Consider the following 22,556-nt stretch of genomic DNA (forward strand, 5'->3'; position numbering starts at 1 on the left):
TGATTTTAATGCCCATCCTGCTTGCACAGTACCTAGTATTGTGCCTTAAATATATATATATATATATATATATATATATATATATATATATATATAAAATTTATTTGAAAGGGAAAGCGAGAGCGCCCAAGCAGGAGGAGCAGCAGAGGGAGAGGGAGAAGCTGACTTCTCACTGAGCAGGGAGCCCCATACGGGACTCCATCCTGGGACCCAAGGATCATGTGTCTAAGGCAGACGCTTAATCGAGGGACCCACCACGTGCCCCCCTAGTGCCATCCCTTTCACAGAGTAAACATGTGATAAACGTTGGCTATTGATAAGTGTTTCAAAAGCATTTACTGGAAAAGAAGATGTTAAGAGGAAAGAGGGGGATTACCACACAGAAGAAAGCTGCTGATTCTTGCCAGGACCATCTCCGCTCCCATATTTCTGGAACCCTAATATAATTTCTCATGCTCGTGGAGAGAAAGAGGGAAAGAGGATGCATATCTAATTTTATAACAGCAGAACCTTTTTGTCAGATAAAATCTACACATATAAGGCATAACATGCTTCCCAAACTTAGGGTACAAATTTAGCCCATTACCTCCCCCTACCCCAAACCCGCCCCAGGTAATAACTAGAATACTCAAGAACTCCATTTTAAAAAATGCCCAAAGAATCCACCTTTGTTCAAGAATCCCAGGGGGCTTGTTGGGTCAACGCCTAGTGGAGGGAGAAATAGCCTGGCCTGGTTTTGCACCTCCCACTGCTCCCCCTGTCCAGGGTGTGGAGGGACTTGCAGACCCCCCGGGTGGTGTGCAACTGGGGCTCCCCTCCCAGTCCTGGCTTGGTGGTCACAGCTCTGAGAGCACAGTCATAGGACCAGCATCGCTCTCCAGGATATAAACCGCTGTGCCAAGGGCTGCCAGCAAAAGCCACATGCTTCTGAACCAAGCCAGCCTTCGCTCCAGACCACAAGCCCTTTCTCTGAACCTGGGTCCTCACCCTGGCTATCCCTTCTCTCCTTAATTACGACCTATGCAAACGTGTCCGCCTCCTCCTCCAACGTTTGCCAGGGCTGCCGTAGCTAAGCACCACAGACTGAGAGGCTGAAAGAACACACAAGTTTATTTTCTCATCCTTCTGGAGGCTGCAAGGCCCAGATCAAGGTGTCAACAGGATTGGTTGCTTCTGAGGCCTTTGTCTTTGGCTCACAGACGGCTGTCTCTTCCTTGTGTCCTCACATGGCCTTATCTCCAAATACAGTCACATCTGAGGTACAAGGGGGTGGGGGGTGGGTAGGACTTCAACATTTGATTTTGGGGGGACACGGTTTTCAGCTCATGATGCCAACAGTTAACCCTACATACTTAGAGGTATAAATGAACCGTTTTAATTCAAGAAAGAGTGTGTTGAAGGAGGGAGGGAGGGGGGAGAGAGAGATTGATTGGTTGATGTGTTCCAGGGAGGTGATCCACGCTGCTCTTCAAGGACAATGAGCACCCCATGCTAACCTTACTAAGGCAGCCGCTCGAACACGTAAAGCCTGTCTTATTCCATCCAGAAGCCCAGAGTGAAGCAGAGGACCGCAGAGCATCTCTGGTTGAAATGAGCATGGCAGGGTCTGGGCCCCTTCATCCTCTCCTCACTGAGTCACCTGTGACAAGCGCCTTGCAGAAACCTTAACCCTGGGGGGAGGGCTGCAGGTGTCCAGACTCCTCCCATGACTTTTTCACAACTGTGCAACTCATCAAAGCTTGAAAACAGGTGTGTGCCATATCATCTGACCATCGCAGCTTTGGAAACAGAGCTCTGTCACTAGCGTTCACGAAACTCACGGTCACTCTGAAGGGGTCTGGATGAGTTCCCGCGGCCACGCACAGTCTGGCCCTTGCACGGTTGGCTTTCTTTCTCCACTTTGCTGCTTTTTGGGGATGGGCTGCTTTATCACCTGCTCAGCTCCAATATCCAAGAAAAGCTGAGAAGGCTAAGTTAGGTGCAGCCTCCCCGTGACCTCTTTGCACACACACCAGGCCAATAAAACTGGGGCCGAATGACAGTGACAGCTGCCTTGTGGCAGTCAGAGGGACTCTAGCGGTTCAGTTCCGCAGTCTCAGGGACGAGTGTATCATTACAGTCCGGCTGTTCTGAGAGAGGCCACCTAAACCCACCCTTGGGGCAGGACCACGGAGGGGCGGCTCGGGCCTCTGCAAGGCCCCGCTGAGACCCCTCCGTGAGCTCCCTGCCAGCAACAGCTCAGCTTTCGGCAGCTGGGGACCCCCTCCCAGCCTCTCCAGAGGCCAGTGAGTGGAAAGGAAGGAAGATGGGAGCCAAGCAGTCAAGCGCTCGCTGCAGGGACAAGGGCCCCAGGGGGATGGTCCTGCTCCGCGGGAGGCAGCCCTTCTCCCCGTGGGATGACAATCTGCTCTCGGGAAAGGACCCCCGGGCTCTGCTGAAGCGGGGCATGCGCCACATCAGCTTCAGCCTGGTCACCAAGGGCATGACAGACGTCCCCGACTTTCTGTGGAGCTTGTCTGAGGTCCAGAAGCTCAATCTGTCTCACAACCAGCTCAGGGCTCTCCCGCCCGATGTGGGGAAGCTGAGCCGGCTGGTGGTCCTGAACCTCTGCGGGAACCGCCTGCGGAGCCTGCCCCGGGAAATCAGCCTCCTCAAGAGCCTTAAGGTCCTGTTCGTGAACATGAACTGCCTGACCGAGCTGCCCGCGGAGCTGAGCGCTTGCAGAAGCCTGGAGGTCCTGAGCTTGTCCCACAACTGCCTCTCCCAGCTTCCCGCCAGCTTCGCCGACCTCTCCAGGCTGCGAAAGCTAAACCTGAGCAACAACTACTTCGCTCACATCCCCGTCTGCGTGTTTGCGCTGAAGGAGCTGGATTTCCTGCACGTGGGCTCTAATCGCCTGGAAAACATCGCAGAGAGCATTCAGTGTCTGGCCAGTCTGCAGATCTTCATCGCTGAGAGCAACAACATCCACTCCTTCCCGAGGTCGCTCTGCCTGCTCACCAGCCTGGAGCTGCTGAACTTGAACAACAATGACATCCAGACCCTCCCGGACGAGCTCTACCTGCTGTGGAGACTGGGGCGGATTGCTTGGAATCCCATGGACAAAGGGCTCCACATTTCCTATAACCCGTTATCCAAGCCTCTGCCGGAGCTGGTGGAGGGGGGCCTGGAGATGCTCTTCAGTTACCTGAAGGACAAAAAGCACAACTGACTGGGCCCCAGAGGCATGGCCCGGCACCAGCTCATGGACACCTGTCCGCTGGGTACCGCTCCGGTCTCAGCTTTCTGCTCTAACCGTTCATGTTGGTCAGTGCTTGCATTCAGATTTGCCAAATGGTATGGAACCCTCATTCTATGGAGGTGTTTGCTTTGACCTCTGTGTGTGCCTAAGAAGCCCCCTGATGTGATGTTCATCTCATCCCAAACATAAATGGAAACAGGTCTTCGATTTTCTCCGAAGAGAAACCATTCTGACTCTTCCGATGCGCCGCGGGATTCAGCCGTTGGAAGAGTAGGCAGCAGGTCTGATCAATGGAACTCAAAAGTCAGGTATTTGCTAAGGATGTGCTGTGGGCCAAGTATGGTATGAGACACTGACACCATCTGGTTTCAACCCTTGAACTGGCAGGCGGCCGTCAGAGAGCTGCAGTGAGGCGTGCTCCTAGGTCAGCCTCTATCAGACATTACTGGGGACCAAAGAGCAAGCTGGAGGACTTCTCCGCTGGCAACGACCGTGTCGGACAGAGCTTCCCCACCCCGAGTTCTGGGGGAAACAATCATAAGAAATCTGTCTCTAAAATGACTGTAGAGTAACACTCCAGCTGCTTATGCTTACGTCTGCTGGTGAGTGATGGGAATAGCACGATGGCTTTCAGATAATAAATACAAACTGTTTTTAATGCACAGTTTCAACCTTCTTTTCCAATCCTCGGGTACCCACTGTCATATCCCTGGGCTTTTCCAGAGACACCAGCCGATGGTTAAATCAGCCAATTCTATTTTCTCTTCTCCCTTACTAGATTTGTCTTCTCAGGGGTGAGGCTAATAATTGGGGGAGAAAATGGCCAAATGGCAGGAAGGAGGAGATAAGGCACAGGCAAGTCACACACAAAAGAGTAATTACCCTTTTCACATTCAAAGGAGGGTAATATTTGCCACTTCGCTTTTGCATGTGGACATTTAAAAAACGAGTTTGGTAAAAAAAAAAAAATGAGTTTGGTGACATTTAAAAGCTCTTTGGACAAAAGGCTCTGTAAAAATATTAAGCTTGTTTTGTTTTTAATTCTTAGAGTACACAGCTGTTAGTTAAAGGTGGACATTCGGGTGAGCAATTACAGAGTTCCTGCCGCCAGGGTTGTTCGGTCTTACTGCTGTCAGCAGCCAAGAACCCCTAAGACAGGACTATTTATTCAGAGGTAAAGAAATTCCAAAGAAAAGATGGCAGTGAAGAAAGGGCAGTCCCTTCAGATCAATGGAGAGCCAGCCAAATGCTCAGGTTTGGGGGCTGATTTCTCTACAGAGTATACCAAACAATATCAGGACTTGGGATTCACAGTTGCTATAAGGCTTGCCTAATTTCTTAACACCCTTAGTTTAATTTAGTTAAACTTACGTTTCTCAGCACCTTCTGTAGGCTGGACACTGGGCTGGGAGTTCAAAAGGAATAGCGCCCCGCTGCTTCTACCAAGAAACTCATGGTCTGGTGACAGAGACAGACCCACATGGGTTTCTACAATATATGGCATGTCATGATCCCTGCCAAAGGGAAGCGTAAGCGAAGGCCAAGCCAGGATGACACACTGGACAGTGTAGACTAGATTGAGCCCTGAGTCCTCAGTAACCAAAGAACAGTGACCGAAGGACTTGACTGGGGTGAGCCAGTCACACCCTCCTCCTCCCAATTCCCCAACCCCCACCCCACTCGGGAAAGAGTGGCAAAGCCCTGGGGCAGTGGGGAGCACCCTCTCGGGTTCTGAGCTTAGGCGACATTAGCGTGGAGCTGCTCAAAGGGGTCCACATAACTTCTCCATAGGAAAAGTGATTTTCCCAAAGGACCCTCAAGTCCATCTTCCCCTTCATAAAAGAGGGAAGCCAGTCCCTGCTGTTAGCATCAGATACCAGAATTCCATTAGCACGTTCGTTCGTGCATGAGCTCTTCTGTTGAACCACTGCAAACAGATCTTACCAATGTCACTGGGAGGCAGCTGAAGAAGTCCCCTCCACGCGCCCCGCCTGCAGCACCAAGATCTGTGTGTCCCTGCCAGGCACACACAGGCACACTCCAGTAGCCTCAGCCTCTCTGGCTTGCTGGAGCCAAGGCTATTTAAAGATTTCAGTGGCATTCTTCCTTGACCTCATGACTCAGTGGGGCACTGCAGGGCGAGCCTTCCTCCGCAGAGCAGAACCGGGCAGATCGTTTGCTGCAGCTTTTTGGCTGGAGCACATGCAGCTGTCAGACAAACGCCGGCTTGTGCCAGGATCACGCCCGTTGCTGTCTGCTGCTGAAGAACCACTTGGGCTCACGCTGAATTGCCATGACCTTGCACTGGGCAGAGCGGCAGGCCAGCACGGTGGCACCGTGCTTTTTCCGCTGAACCATCCGTTTATTTCCTCTCCTTGCTTTTTCAGTCACTTGATCCCACAGTAACTCGACTCCAGGGAAAGCATATTTTGAAGGTGACCGAAGAGCTGATTATACCTTCTTAGAGGAAAAAAATTCGTATCGATTTAGTTGCCCGCTGCCATGCTGCCATTGGTACCGTTCAAAAGTATAGTGCCAAGGTTTGCTTTGTTAATGCTCGGCGTGGCGGAAATAATAAAAGTCATCGTAGTTGCCTGGGATGCTTTAGACATTGATTCTTTGTGAATGCTCCTTTTTATTGATAAAGGGAAGTGCCAAGCAACACCCACCCCCCCCCCCAAAAAAAGAAAAAAGAAAAAGAAAAAAGCATAAACGTGCTTAGTTATTCAAAACACTAACGTGGAGGGAATTAGATACCACCTTCAGTGTCTTTGCTGTCAATTTCTGCAGTTTGCTGACTGACTGTGAATGCTTCTTGCTTCTCTTTTGTAGTTCTAATACTGCCACATTCAAATAACTCCCAGGTATTTCTAAGGCTTTGGAAATCAAAGCGCTGACGATGGCTGCACTGGCAGAGGAGTGTATTTAGCCAAAGAATATGCACTAATTGGGCGTTTGATGTGGGGAGCGGGTGGCCCGCATTCCCGAGGATATTGTGGTGCTCAAGTCACTTGGCTCTCGGTACGGAGCAATCTCCGCGGTGTGTTCAGAAACACCTTTAGAAGCTGTTGCAGACTACAAGCATACAATTAAGAAAAAAATCCTACGTTCATGGGAAAGTAAGAGGACTTTGAAAAGACACATCTGTTCGAGGAATAATACGGCTAAATGCATAAAACTGCTGCACATGAGAAGGAAAAATGAAGTCATTTCTCAGCTCGTTGACTTAATAAATGGTTAATAGAAGAATTGTGCTCCATTCTGGGGCTTTCGTTAATAGAGACTGCTTTTCTGTAGTTACCTAAGATGGAGCGACTTCGGAGCAGCGCACCTGGATCTCACAACGGGAGTCATGCTGGCAACGGAAAGGGAAAGAGGGAAGCTGTCATAGTTTGCAGGGACCCATTAAACTAAACCCCTTTCTTGTGGTGGTGGATTATTGCTTTTTAAGACTCCATTTCATATGCCTCAAAGCACATACTGAATATACATTTTCGTACATATGCATTACAAACAGAAGGAGATTAAAGGACCCTGGGCTTTGTCTCTGGAAGACACCGGCAGGTATCAGCGCCCGGAGATTACTGGGTGTGTGAGGCTGGGCTGAGGTGCTTCTCTTCGGTAATACGGATGGACTAGGGAGAATCTGGACTGAGTCACTGAGGTGCTGTTATAGGAGGTAAGTTCAGAAAATGGTGTAAAAACCAAAAAAGGCAGAAATTCAAACTGCTAGATTTAGTTTATGTGAAGGTCCTCCTCAATTGTTCCACTGATTACAATTGAAGTCCCTATGTGTGCTCTATCTTAACTCCACCAAGGAATTATTTTCAGTACTGTGTGAGATCTACTTGAGAAACACAAAATACCCAGCCTGGATGAAATGTGCAACTTATGACCAGTACCCAATCATTATAATTCACCCAAAAATACCCAAATACAACACCCTCAAATATTTTGAGAAAACATAATAAAATTCAGAGAACATTAAAGCTATTATAAACAATAATGGGAACAACCTTGACCTTGTGGAGGAAAGAACTTTTTACAAATATTCTTTTAAGCTGCCTGTCAAGTTATGCGTTGAATCCCGAGCATTACTAATTAAAAAGAAAAGGACAGCATAGTAATAAAAGGGAAGCAGAGAGGGCTCATAATGAATTTGTAAGAGCTTGGGCGTCATTAGGCAAACATCACTGAAAGTGATTAGCATGAAGCTTGCTGTGCAGATTTTTAAAGTAGTGTCCAAGGAATCTACTTGCAAGGGGCGGGCTTATTTTCTGCTGCTTCTAGACTCACTCCTTATTTCAGCACAAGAGAGAAAATAAAAGATGAATCGGTGTCTATCCACAAAGTGTCAAAGTATTTCCTGATGCTCAGGAGAGAAACAGACATTGTGAAAGCTACAAGATTGCTGGCTGCCAATGAAACATTGTATCATCAGCCATGTTCTTTGGTTTCGGGAGTTCCCCAGAAGCCAGTGCGCTACTTAGGAGAAGCCTGTGTTCTTCTGTCTCCTGAATGTCATGCTGATCACTCCTGTGTATATATACACTAGGAGAAGCCCTGCAGGGGGTAGGGAGAGCGCCCACTAAGAGTGGGACGGGTTAGTTGAACAACACGAAATAAGCGTCACTGCATCCTAAGACTATGCAGGTGTTGGGGACATGACAAAGGAAAAAGATCCCCACACTCCAGGGGCTCCCATGTCCAGGGCCGAGCTCAGCTAAACAGCTAAATGGAGGAAAACTACCTTAGTAGATGCATAAGTGAATACAAAGATGTGTGGGTGAGCATAGAGGAGGGGCAGAGGGATGCAGTGATAGCAGTGTGTGAGGTACACACAACCTGACTTGACAGTCTTTGAGCTTTGTTTTGCTTTGTCTTTTGGAAAATCTGTGAATCCCACCCTCCCAGAGTGGTCTGCTTTGTAACAATGTTGTGGCTTTCTTTTCCCCTACCTGAATCCAAGAGAAGGGCCCGCACATGGCCCGAGAGAGAGCATGTTGTCCTAATGGCGGCACCCGGTGCTGTGGATTCAAGTCAAGCCTCTCTCCCACCTCATTATGGGCAAGGAGGCTTCTGAAAGCACCCAGATTGGCAGTGGTCCCCAACACTGACCGCTCATCAGAATCCCCTGAGGGGGGGGGGGGAAGAATACCCTGAGGAACTTCAAAAAAGGAAGTCTCCATTTCAGAGATTTTGATAGAGCTGGATTAAGTGGGGCCTGGGCTTCTTATTTTTACTTTTTTTTTTTTTTTTTTTTTTTTGGTTTGTCTTTGTTTTTGTTTTTTAATTCCCTCGCTAATTCTGTGCTGAGAAATGCTGATGCAAGCTCTTCCCTGAATGGTGTGATGTAGAACTGTTAGCCAATGGTGGAAGCTACCCACTGAGAGAGGGCAGTAAGAGGTGAGAGATCCTTGACCCTGGCTGTCACACAGAAACACTGCTGGTGGATTGTGGTAGGGTTCATCTGGGCACTTGTTAAACATTGAGAATCCCAGGTTCCGTTGGTGTCCCTTCAGATCCAGGAGGTCCAGGGGAGGGCTTGGCATGGGTAGGTCTGACAAGCGCTCCCCGTGATTCCTATCACATGGCACACTGGAGAAGACGTGAGCTAGCAGAATGTGTCCCACTGGAAAATGGGAAAGGCCCTGTATTCCAGACTCAGCTACAACCTGGGTGCTACTGATTCTCCTGACGGTTCTACCGTCAACTTTGAACTCTTTGCTGACTCTTACCTTTGCATCCAGGTATTGCAATTGATGCAATAATTCATTGCATCAATGAATTACCATTCATTGAACGAATGAATAACGAATAAGGAAGTGAACCCATACACACAGATGTTACCCTCTCCAGGCCTCCGTTTCCTGTGAGGTGAGGTAAACTTATTTTAACAAGAACTTACTTCAAGCTTCCTTCAGTTTTAAAATTCTGACTCTATTTTGTTTTTGTTTTTTTTTTTTTTGCTTTGTCTTCCCTTTATCGAATGCCTCAGTGAATAGACAGCTGAGCTTATAATCACTGTGATTACTCAAGAAAAGCAAAAAAAAAACACTGAGGAGCTTGGTCACGATCATTATGAGTGTTTTAATATCTCCTTGCGGCACCGTAGAAAATATCATTTAATTTTGATGCAAGTTTGTAGACCTCCAAATTGTCTGAATCCCACCTCTAACTTTTTTATTGGATTGAAGGCTCAGAAAAGAGAATCTAGTTTGGCTTTGTTGATTGGCTGATTCAAAACCCCTTCTGTTTTGCAGGAAGAGAAAAGAATTTGTAATTATCCATTTTCCATTAAAAACAAAAAGCTCATTGGATTTGGTTCAATAACATGATTTGGGCACTTAGAGTGGAAATCTTTCCTCTTTACAAAAAAGCATTATGTGTTCCTAAGTGTGAGTTGAACTCTTGTGATAAAATGCACGCCTCCTCCCCAACACTTCCCTGTCCACATAGGCAGATGAGTCAAACTTGAATTTCAGTATAAATTTTCAAAAGCAGTTTCTGCAAATGAATTCACATAAGGCTGCAAAATAGTTCTCCCCTTGGTTTCTCTGATTCTTCATAATGGTCCTCTCTCTGCCTCTGTTGCTTTAGTCAAAGCCACACATATCTACCTACCTACCTACCTACCTACACGGGTAGAAACTGGAAATTAACTACCTGAATTTGTTTTTGACTAACCTTCCTTATAAGAGGCTAAGTTATGGTTGTGTTCAATAAAATTTTTTTTTTTTGAAGATGTTATTTATTTATTTATTTGACAGAGAGAGAGAGGGAGAGAGAGCAGGCAGGGGGAACTGGAGAGGGAGGAGCAGGCTCCCCCACGGAGCAAGGAGCTCAATGTAAGGCTTAATCCCAGGACCCCTGGATCATTCCCTGAGCCAGAGGCAGATGCTTAACCCTCTGAACCACCCAGGTGCACCTGATAAGAATTCTTGAATAATTTTGTTGCCATAAGTACTTAGAGAATTAGGAAGGGCAGATTTGGTTTTATCCTCCTGGGCCAATATACAGAAGACAAGGTTAAGGAATGTTTTCATTCTGGGAATCACAGAAGTAGTCTAAACAAAGAATCTAGCAGAGAAGAATACAAGTCTTTATGTTTTCATATTTTATATTTTCTTATCATAATTTAAATGTCTACTGTAAATAATCTAGAAATCTGTTTAATATCCCAGAAATGTATATAATATGTTTGTTACAGAAAACTTCCATTGTTCGTGATCATGGTATCTTCCCTGGCAGGTACTGGGTGGCTCAGTGGGTTAAGCCTCTGCCTTCCGAGCAGGTCATGATCCCAGGGTCCTGGGATAGAACCCCGAGTCGGGCTCTCTGCTCAGTAGGGGGCCTGCTTCCCCCTTCCCCTCTGTCTGCCTCTCTGCCTACTTATGATCTCTCTCTGTCAAATAAATAAGTAAAATCTTTAAAAAAAAAGTATATATACTTATATATATATAAAAGGAAAAGAAAACTTCCATTGTACATCTGAACATGTAGGATGTTGGCTTTAGAAAATTGAGTTTAATTATTTGGTCTGTAAATGAACTTGCCAGGCTCTTATTAATTCACTACTACAAATACCATTTTAGTGGACTCTCTCTTGTATGGCCAAAGGAGGAGACTTCCTCTGTTTCTGATTGGTCAGGATGAACAGATGCATTTTTTTATGCCCTCTGAGGCCAGTTGCTTCACAGTCATTGTCCATTGTGCAAAGGTTAAGGATGAATTTGACAAAGGCACCTGGTCTGTGTGCACCCTAGCAGGGCTAGGGTGTTCAAACTCTGCATATTTGAAAGAAAAGCCTGGCCTTTGACCAATTCCTGGGAAATAAACTTTAAGCCCTCGGAGTACCCTGTCTGACTAGTATCTTTGTATATACCTGGGCTACACCAGACGGTCTACACTCACAATGTGATTTATGGTGTGGCCTGTGGCAACACATTGTCACTGTGAGCTCTGGAGAGGCTAGAGACAGGAGCTAAGTCAGCCACATGGGAGCTCCCACTAAAAATCAACCAATCACCAAGGCTCAGGTGAGTGCTCTGGGTTGCTGTTACTCTGGACGTGTCACATGTCTTTGCCGGGAGAATTCAGCACTGTCAAACAATTGCATTTGGGGAGGGGATAAAGGGGACCTTGTGTCTGGTCTCTCCTGGATTCTGCCAGATGCTTCCTTATCTTTGCTGATTTCTATTTCTGTCTCTTTGCTATAATAAATGATAACCACGAGTATAACAGATTTTCAGAATTTTATGAGTCCTTCTAGCAAATTGTTGAACCTGAAGGTGGTCTTGGGGGTGCCCCCAAAGCATGGGTTAGAGAGATTTTATGAGGAAAGCAAGAGAAGAGAAGCCATAGGCTCTCAGATGCCACCTCCATGCTGGCCACCTGTGGCAGGGATGCCTTTTGGGGAGAGAATTCACTTCCCTGATTGCTCTCCTTTTTTATAGGGAAAGACTAGTTAGAAATCTCTTCCAGGCCTCTGGGTGGCTCAGTTGGTTAAGTGTCCAACTCTCGATTTCAGCTCAGATCATGATCTCCAGGATTGTGAGATTGAGTCCAAGTCAGACTCCATGCTGGGCGTGGAGCCCTCTCTTTAAAAAAAAAAAAAAAAAAAGGAAAATAAATCTCTTCCAATATTCCTTCTTTCCTCCAATATTTCAATGACAGATGATGATGGTAGCTTATACCAGGGTGGTGATGGAGGAGGTGATGAAATTGTGGAGATAATTTTGATGATAGCTCCTGTAGAAATTGCTGAAGGGTTGAATATGAAGGGGTGGGGGAGAGACAGAGAGACACAGAAACAGAGAGAGAGAGAGATCCAGAATAAATTCAGTGTGTTTGACCTGAGCAGCTGGAAGTTTAAAGTTGTCATTTATGGAGAAAGGGAAAGGTTCAGGGGAGAGGATCAACATGTTAAGTTTGAGAAGATAAATAGATTTTCCGATGGGTCTGATGAAGAGACACTAGGAGAGAGAATCTAGGGTTCATGGGACAGGTGTCCCTGAGAATATGCATTTGGGAATCCGTAGCAAAATATACAGGAAGAAGTCAGGAAAAGATGTGTTCATTGTGACGGGTTTCGGTCAAAACCAGCAATTCTTTTCCTTTAACTTTTAGTAATCTAAGTGTGATACTTAGTCATCTGGAAAATTCCTGCAGGTGGTAAAGCTGGCTTTTTTTCCAGATGTTGGATAAATGGAATTTTACTACTTCTAGATCTCAGACTTATGTTTGTGAAAACCCCTGCAATTATTGGTTGCTAGGAAGAGAGGCATTCTCTAATCACATAGAAATTAGACCATAGAAGGGCAAATGTCGGGGAGGAGTCAAGATGGCGGAGAAGTAGCAGGCTGAGACTACTTCGGGTAGCGGGAGATCAGCTAAATAGCTTATCTAAAGATTGCAAACACCTACAAATCCAACGGGAGATTGAAGAGAAGAAGAACAGCAATTCCAGAAACAGAAAATCAACCACTTTCTGCAAGGTAGGACTGGCGGAGAAGTGAATCCAAAGCGACGGGAAGATAGACCACGGGGGGAGGGGCCGGCTCCCGGCGAGCGGCGGAGCAACGGAGCAAAATCAGGACTTTTAAAAGTCTGTTCTGCTGAGGGACATCGCTCCAGAGGCTTAACTGGGGTGAAGCCCAGGCGGGGTAAGCGCGGCCTCAGGTCCCGCAGGGTCACAGAAGGATCGGGGGTGTCTCAGTGTCGCAGAGCTTACCGGTATTAGAACGGGGAAGCCGGCTGCAGAGACAGAGCCGAGGAGTGACTCTCAGCTCAGGGTTGCCTTGAACCGGTCGCAGGCTCGGTCAGCTCGGAGCGCGGCCGGAGGCCAGGGTGACGAGAGTCATTTGGCACTGTTCTCTGAGGGCGCACTGAGGAGTGGGGCCCCGGGCTCTCGGCTCCTCCAGGCCGGAGACCGGGAGGCCGCCATCTTTATTCCCGTCCTCCGGACTCTACGGAAAGCGCTCAGGGAACAAAAGCTCCCGAAAGCGAACCCGAGCGGATGACTCAGCGCGGCCCGGGGTAAGGGCGGTGCAACTCCGCCTGGGGCAAAGACGCTTGAGAATCACTACAACGGGCCCCTCCCCCAGAAGATCTACGGGAAACCCAGCCAGGACCAAGTTCACCTACCAAGGAGAACGGCGGAATTCCAGAGGAGAAGAAAGCAAAGCACGGAACTCATGGCTTTCTCCCCATGATTTTTTAGCCTTGCAGTTAATTTAATTTTTTTTTCTTTTTCAATTTTTTTTTCTTTTTCTCTTCTTCTGCTAAATTTTTTTTAACTTTTACCATTTTCTTTTTTTTAACGTTTTTTAAATAGTTTATCTAATATATATATATTTTTTCCTCTTTTTATATTTATTTCTTTATCGGCTTTCTTTTTTTTAATAGTTTTTTTTTTCTTTCTTTCTGAGCCCCTTTTTATCCCCTTTCTCCCCCCTCACAATTCAGGATCTCTTCTGATTTGGCTAAAGCATATTTTCCTGGGGTTGTTGCCACCCTTTTAGTATTTTACTTGCTCCTTCATAAACTCTTATCTGGACAAAATGACAAGGCGGAAAAATTCACAACAAAAAAAAGAACAAGAGGCAGTACCAAAGGCTAGGGACCTAATCAATACAGACATTGGTAATATGTCAGATATAGAGTTCAGAATGATGATTCTCAAGGTTCTAGCCGGGCTTGAAAAAGGCATGGAAGATATTAAAGCAACCCTCTCGGGAGATATAAAAGCCCTTTCTGGAGAAATAAAAGAACTAAAATCTAACCAAGTTGAAATCAAAAAAGCTATTAATGAGGTGCAATCAAAAATGGAGGCTCTCACTGCTAGGATAAATGAGGCAGAAGAAAGAATTAGCGATATAGAAGACCAAATGACAGAGAATAAAGAAGCTGAGCAAAAGAGGGACAAACAGCTACTGGACCACGAGGGGAGAATTTGAGAGATAAGTGACACCATAAGACGAAACAACATTAGAATAATTGGGATTCCAGAAGAAGAGGAAACAGAGAGGGGAGCAGAAGGTATATTGGAGAGAATTATTGGAGAGAATTTCCCCAATATGGCAAAGGGAACAAGCATCAAAATCCAGGAGGTTCAGAGAACCCCCCTCAAAATCAATAAGAATAGGTCTACACCCCGTCACCTAATAGTAAAATTGACAAGTCTTAGTGACAAAGACAAGATCCTGAAAGCAGCCCGGGAAAAGAAGTCTGTAACGTACAATGGTAAAAATATTAGATTGGCAGCAGACTTATCCACATAGACCTGGCAGGCCAGAAAGAGCTGGCATGATATATTCAGAGTACTAAATGAGAAAAACATGCAGCCAAGAATACTATATCCAGCTAGGCTATCATTGAAAATAGGAGGAGAGATTAAAAGCTTCCAGGACAAACAAAAACTGAAAGAATTTGCAAATACCAAACCAGCTCTACAGGAAATATTGAAAGGGGTCCTCTAAGCAAAGAGAGACCCTCAAAGTAGTAGATCAGAAAGAAACAGAGACAATATACAATAACAGTCACCTTACAGGCAATACAATGGCACTAAATTCATATCTCTCAATACTTACCCTGAATGTTAATGGGCTAAATGCCCCAATCAAAAGACACAGGGTATCAGAATGGATAAAAAAACAAAAACCATCTATATGTTGCCTACAAGAAACTCATCTTACACCCGAAGACACCTCCAGGTTTAAAGTGAGGGGGTGGAAAAGAATTTACCATGCTAATGGACATCAGAAGAAAGCAGGAGTGGCAATCCTTATATCAGATCAATTAGATTTTAAGCCAAAGATTATAATAAGAGATGAGGAAGGACACTATATCATACTCAAAGGAACTGTCCAACAAGAAGATCTAACAATTTTAAATATCTATGCCCCTAACGTGGGAGCAGCCAACTATATAAACCAATTAATAACAAAATCAAAGAAACACATCGACAAGAATACAATCATAGTAGGGGATTTTAACACTCCCCTCACTGAAATGGACAGATCATCCAAGCAAAAGATCAACAAGGAAATCAAGGCCTTAAATGACACACTGGACCAGATGGACATCACAGATATATTCAGAACATTTCATCCCAAAGCAACAGAATACACATTCTTCTCTAGTGCACATGGAACGTTCTCCAGAATAGATCACATTCTTGGTCCTAAATCAAGTCTCAACCGGTATCAAAAGATTGGGATCATTCCCTGCATATTTTCAGACCACAATGCTCTAAAGCTAGAACTCAATAACAAGAGGAAATTTGGAAAGAACCCAAATACATGGAGACTAAACAGCATCCTTCTAAAGAATGAATGGGTCAACCAGGAAATCAAAGAAGAATTGAAAAAAATTATGGAAACAAATGATAATGAAAACACAACAGTTCAGAATCTGTGGGACACAATAAAGGCAGTCCTGAGAGGAAAATATATAGCGGTACAAGCCTTTCTCAAGAAACAAGAAAGGTCTCAGGTACACAACCTAACCCTACACCTAAAGGAGCTGGAGAAAGAACAAGAAAGAAACCCTAAACCCAGCAGGAGAAGAGAAATCATAAAGATCAGAGCAGAAATCAATGAAATAGAAACCAAAAAAACAATAGAACAAATCAACGAAACTAGGAGCTGGTTCTTTGAAAGAATTAATAAGATCGATAAACCCCTGGCCAGACTTATCAAAAAGAAAAGAGAAAGGACCCAAATAAATAAAATCATGAATGAAAGAGGAGAGATCACAACGAACACCAAAGAAATACAGACAATTATAAGAACATACTATGAGCAACTCTACGCCAACAAATTTGACAATCTGGAAGAAATGGATGCATTCCTAGAGACATATAAACTACCACAACTGAACCAGGAAGAAATAGAAAGCCTGAACAGACCCATAACCAGTAAGGAGATTGAAACAGTCATCAAAAATCTCCAAACAAACAAAAGCCCAGGGCCAGACGGCTTCCCGGGGGAATTCTACCAAACATTTAAAGAAGAACTAATTCCTATTCTCCTGAAACTGTTCCAAAAAATAGCAATAGAAGGAAAACTTCCAAACTCATTTTATGAGGCCAGCATCACCTTGATCCCAAAACCAGACAAGGATCCCAACAAAAAGAGAACTACAGACCAATATCCTTGATGAACACAGATGCAAAAATTCTCGCCAAAATACTAGCCAATAGGATTCAACAGTACGTTAAAAGGATTATTCACCACGACCAAGTGGGATTTATTCCAGGGCTGCAAGGCTGGTTCAACATCCGCAAATCAATCAATGTGATACAACACATTAATAAAAGAAAGAACAAGAACCATATGATACTCTCCATAGATGCTGAAAAAGCATTTGACAAAGTACAGCATCCCTTCCTGATCAAAACTCTTCAAAGTGTAGGGATAGACGGCACATACCTCAATATTATCAAAGCCATCTATGAAAAACCCACTGCAAATATCATTCTCAATGGAGAAAAACTGAAAGCTTTTCCGCTAAGGTCAGGAACACGGCAGGGATGTCTGTTATCACCACTGCTATTCAACATAGTACTAGAAGTCCTAGCCTCAGCAATCAGACAACAAAAGGAAATTAAAGGCATCCAAATCGGCAAAGAAGAAGTCAAACTATCACTCTTCGCAGATGATATGATACTATATGTGGAAAACCCAAAAGACTCCACTCCAAAACTGCTAGAACTTGTACAGGAATTCAGTAAAGTGTCAGGATATAAAATCAATGCACAGAAATCAGTTGCATTTCTCTACACCAACAACAAGACAGAAGAAAGAGAAATTAAGGAGTCCATCCCATTTACAATTGCACCCAAAACTATAAGATACCTAGGAATAAACCTAACCAAAGAGACTAAGAATCTATACTCAGAAAACTATAAAGTACTCATGAAAGAAATTGAGGAAGACACAAAGAAATGGAAAAATGTTCCATGCTCCTGGATTGGAAGAATAAATATTGTGAAAATGTCTATGCTACCTAAAGCAATCTACACATTTAATGCAATTCCTATCAAAATACCATCCATTTTTTTCAAAGAAATGGAACAAATAATCCTCAAATTTATATGGAACCAGAAAAGACCTCGAATAGCCAAAGGAATATTGAAAAAGAAAGCCAAAGTTGGTGGCATCACAATTCCGGACTTCAAGCTCTATTACAAAGCTGTCATCATCAAGACAGCATGGTACTGGCACAAAAACAGACACATAGATCAATGGAACAGAATAGAGAGCCCAGAAATGGACCCTCAACTCTATGGTCAACTCATCTTCGACAAAGCAGGAAAGAATGTCCAATGGAACAAAGACAGCCTCTTCAATAAATGGTGTTGGGAAAATTGGACAGCCACATGCAGAAAAATGAAATTGGATCATTTCCTTACACCACACACGAAAATAGACTCAAAATGGATGAAGGATCTCAATGTGAGAAAGGAATCCATCAAAATCCTCGAGGAAAACACAGGCAGCAACCTCTTCGACGTCAGCCGCAGCAACATCTTCCTAGGAACATCACCAAAGGCAAGGGAAGCAAGGGCAAAAATGAACTTTTGAGATTTTATCAAGATCAAAAGCTTTTGCACAGCAAAGGAAACAGTGAACAAAACCAAAAGACAACTGACAGAATGGGAGAAGATATTTGCAAATGACATATCAGATAAAGGGCTAGTGTCCAAAATCTATAAAGAACTTAGCAAACTCAACACCCAAAGAACAAATAATCCAATCAAGAAATGGGCAGAGGACATGAACAGACATTTCTGCAAAGAAGACATCCAGATGGCCAACAGACACATGAAAAAGTGCTCCATATCACTCGGCATCAGGGAAATACAAATCAAAACCACCATGAGATATCACCTCACACCAGTCAGAATGGCTAAAATTAACAAGTCAGGAAATGACAGATGCTGGCGAGGATGCGGAGAAAGGGGAACCCTCCTACACTGTTGGTGGGAATGCAAGCTGGTGCAACCACTCTGGAAAACAGCATGGAGGTTCCTCAAAATGTTGAAAATAGAACTACCCTATGACCCTGCAATTGCACTGATGGGTATTTACCCTAAAGATACAAACATAGTGATCCGAAGGGGCACGTGCACCCGAATGTTTATAGCAGCAATGTCTACAATAGCCAAACTATGGAAAGAACCTAGATGTCCATCTACAGACGAGTGGATAAAGAAGACGTGGTATATATACACAATGGAATACTATGCAGCCATCAAAAGAAATGAAATCTTGCCATTTGCGACGACGTGGATGGAACTAGAGGGTATCATGCTTAGCGAAATAAGTCAATCAGAGAAAGACAACTATCATATGATCTCCCTGATATGAGGGAGAGGAGATGCAACATGGGGGGTCGAGGGGGTAGGAGAAGAGTAAATGAAACAAGATGGGATTGGGAGGGAGACAAACCATAAGTGACTCTTAATCTCACAAAACAAACTGAGGGTTGATGGGGGGAGGGGGTTGGGAGAGGGGGTGGGGTTATGGATATCGGGGAGGGTATGTGCTATGGTGAGTGTTGTGAAGTGTGTAAACCTGGCGATTCGCAGACCTGTACCCCTGGGGATAAAAATATATGTTTATAAAGCTGTAAAAAAAAAAAAAAAAGAAAGAAAGAAAGGATGAATCCCCAAGTTTTGTAGCAACATGGACGGGACTGGAAGAGATTATGCTGAGTGAAATAAGTCAAGCAGAGAGAGTCAATTATCATATGGTTTCACTTATTTGTGGAGCATAACAAATAGCATGGAGGACAAGGGGAGATGGAGAGGAGAAGGGAGTTGAGGGAAATTGGAAGGGGAGGTGAACCATGAGAGACTATGGACTCTGAAAAACGATCTGAGAATTTTGAAGGGGTGGGGGGTGGGAGGTTGGGGGCACCAGGTGGTGGGTATTGTAGAGGGCACGGATTGCATGGAGCACTGGGTGTGGTGCAAAAATAATGAATACTGTTATGCTGAAAAAAATAAAAAAATTTAAAAAAAAAGATATTAAAATTCTAAAAAAAAAAAAAAAAGAAGGGCAAATGTCTTGAGGGGACACTTAACGCCCCATCTGCCTTTGTCTACTTCCTAATTGACAGGGGATTTTAATCCATCACCAAGGAATGATCTGTGCTGATATCCCTCAAGTTTCCCTGAAATACAGTCGGACAAGTCTCAATGCATCTCCCCTCCCTCTTTTTCCTTCTCCAGGGGTTTTAATTTGTCTTGACCTGAGGGAACATCAGTACGTTTGCAAGTTACATTGTTAAAACCAGAGTGAGAAATAGCAAATTCACAGTCACATTAGATTTTCTTTTTGAACTTTGGAGTTTGGCCCTGCAGTTTCTTCTGCCTAAGCACCTGATTCATCCCCAGGGCCTCTTGATGGGTCCACAGGACAAGGGCCCACAAGGCCTCTCGTTGCTGTTGTATTGTGTATTCTTCTGCTTTTCTTGTTCTGAATTACCAAGTCTCTCCAGTTTAAGTAGAGCAAATATCCTGGCTTTGGAACACCAGCTAAATACCATCTTCTATTTAACCTCATTTCATATTATCTCTACAGACATGGAAATACCATAAAGTCCTGCACAAGGAGAATTATGAAGCTTTGGATTTTTTATTCTTGCACGCGGGGCAGAAAAATTGTTCTATGCGTCCTGATCTATTCTTACACGAATCACAGAGAGAGGGGGACTTTGGGATCAATGCAGGTTGCGATCTATTATTTCCTTTTTTTCTTTTACATAGGATATTGAAAGAAAATAAAGTGGCTGAACAATTTTGAAAAACAAAGGAAAAGTTCTCCTGGCATGGATGCATGATTTTTTTCCACACATTGGTTAAATAATCTGATTGTCATTTATATCTTGCTAATACAAGCTCTTTTGAACAGATCCTACACTCCTAGCTCAAACTGCAGAGACAGCCCGCAGGATTTTATCCTCTCACTGGGAAATTATTTTCTCCATTGTGTTTTGATGATGACAAACCTTTTTCCATCTCGCACTTCCTCCTCCTCGAGGGAAAAGAAATTTAAGGAATAACTTCTGATTTGATACTTGCTGTTCTCCCCACGTATCACCGAGGTTTAAGTACTGTCTACAAACTTGCTAACAACCTACTTTAAATCTACGCTCTGGGAAAATGAGAAACAAAGGGGAAGAGTAGAAAGATCCCTTTTAAAAGAATATATCTGAGAATATGTGTGAAATATTTTTACTGAGTGCATAGCATTGTATAAAGCTACATCTATGGGGGCGTGTAGGGAAGATCATTTCTAAGCTAAAATCCTGTAATTCTGCTACGTAGAAATTCTCACTGCACTTGGAGATGCCTTCCTCTATATCTTAATTCAAAACTTCATAGTTCATCACTAATTCTAGAAAAGAAGGATCAGTGTTTCTGTCTACCAGCCATAGGAAAGTCACATTAACACACTTCAACATTCACAGGATTTGTCAGCTTTGAAATCACAGTTCTTGATTTTTTTTAACCTAAAGGATTGACATTATTTTGAATTTTGTACAAAAGTAAGGCTTTCTTAATAATGTTACCACATTATTTCCGATCTTTGAAATTCACATTTTCATATAATGTAACAATATCTTATAGTGCAGAGAAGTGTTGGTCCGGTTGCTATCAAAGGCAATAAAAATTGTACATTGTACCCAGTTCCGTAGTTCAAGGGCTGACTGAAACTTCATCTATATTCTCGTCTTAATCTTCCCAGGCTAACATCTATCCAGTAGCTGCAAACTCTAGATGTAGAACAAACAAAACTTAAAATTCACCTAATCTGAACTTCCCCACACATCGTTTGAAGAAACATTTGTGCTCAAGCACATCCAGGAACTGGGCACTCACCCACATACATGTAAACCGTCCAGCCTTTTGATCTCTTGATATTTTTCTCTTAAACCTGATTCTGGTGCCTTGTTCTCCATCTCTGTAAATGGCACCTTCAACCGCCAGCAGCCCAAGGTTCATTCTAGCCATCTGACTGTCGTACTCCTCTCATACGATCTACCGCCCAATCCCGCGTGTTCCCTCCGAAACCCTTCCCCCAGTGTCTGTCGCTGTCCTTCTGTCCATGCCAGCATCATGCCTCATTCTGATCTCCCTTTTTCCTTCTCTTGGCCCCTTTTTCGTGCATCCCCCACGCAAGCACTAAGAGGGATATTTAAAAATGTGAATAGGGCCATGGTAGGCGGCTGCTGGAAGGCCTTCAATATGTATTTGCAATAAAATCCAAAAGCTTTAATATGATCTACAAGGCCCTGCAATCTCCACTCCAACTGTTTCTTCAGACTCATCACCTTCCTCTGTTCTCTCATGAATGTGCACCCAGGCTGGTCGTCTTTAGTTCCGGAAGGGGCCAAACACTGCCCCATCTTAGGGCTTTCTTTTTTTTTTTTTTTTAAAGACTTTATTCATTTCATTTGACAGACAGAGATCACAAGTAGGCAGAGAGGCAGGCAGAGAGAGAGGAGGAAGCAGGCTCCCTGCTGAGCAGAGAGCCCGATGCGGGGCTCCATCCCAGGACCCTGGGATCATGACCTGAGCCGAAAGCAGAGGCTTTAACCCACTGAGCCACCCAGGCGCCCCCCATCTTAGGGTTTTCAAGCACATTGTTCCCTCCCCTGGGAATGCTCAACTGCTCACCCTTTACCTCAGATATATTTTCTCAGAATATCTTTCCCTATGGGATGCCTGGTGGCTCAGTGCGTTAAGCCTTTGCCTTCGGCTCGGGTCATGATCTCGGGGTCCTGGGATCAAGTCCCACATCAGGCTTTCTGCTCAGTGGGGAGCCTGCTTCCCCCCTCTCTCTGCCTGCTGCTCTGCCTACTTGTGATCTCTCTCTCTGTCAAATAAATAAATAAAATCTTTAAAAAAGAAAAAAAAAGAAAAGAAAAGCTTTCCCTAACCTTTTCCTTCATGACTTTTTCTTCATGGTCCTCACCACAATCGAAAATACATGCGTGTGTGTGTGTGATTGTGTGTACACGTAATGTGTGTATGTAATTACACATAGACACGCACTGATGTGGGATGTATATAATATCTCCCATCCCAGGACAGTGGGCAGCATATCTGCCTTATTTAACTGTTGAATTGCCCCCCATACAACTTTCTTCCCGGCCCACCTTAAGCACCCAGTACATTGCCCAGAATATATATAGTCACACCTAATTATTAGAAATCATTAATTAAGAAATTGCATCTTAGTTGAAATTTGTTAATCAACCAAAGGATATATGTGTATCTCTGATTAAGAAGTCCCTTTTC

General features: G+C 44.3%; 1 protein-coding gene across 1 annotated transcript; it reads left to right on the forward strand.

Moving 5' to 3' along the window:
• The first annotated feature begins 2,052 nt into the window (after positions 1 to 2,052).
• LRRC30 (leucine rich repeat containing 30) lies at positions 2,053 to 3,899 on the forward strand. Its single transcript, XM_047698359.1, has one exon. The coding sequence runs from the start codon at positions 2,306 to 2,308 to the stop codon at positions 3,209 to 3,211; it is 906 nt and encodes a 301-aa protein (XP_047554315.1). The 5' UTR covers positions 2,053 to 2,305; the 3' UTR covers positions 3,212 to 3,899.
• Positions 3,900 to 22,556: the final 18,657 nt, after the last annotated feature.

Source organism: Lutra lutra, chromosome 12 (assembly GCF_902655055.1).
Source record: "Lutra lutra chromosome 12, mLutLut1.2, whole genome shotgun sequence".
In the NCBI taxonomy this organism is placed as follows: Eukaryota; Metazoa; Chordata; class Mammalia; order Carnivora; family Mustelidae; genus Lutra; species Lutra lutra.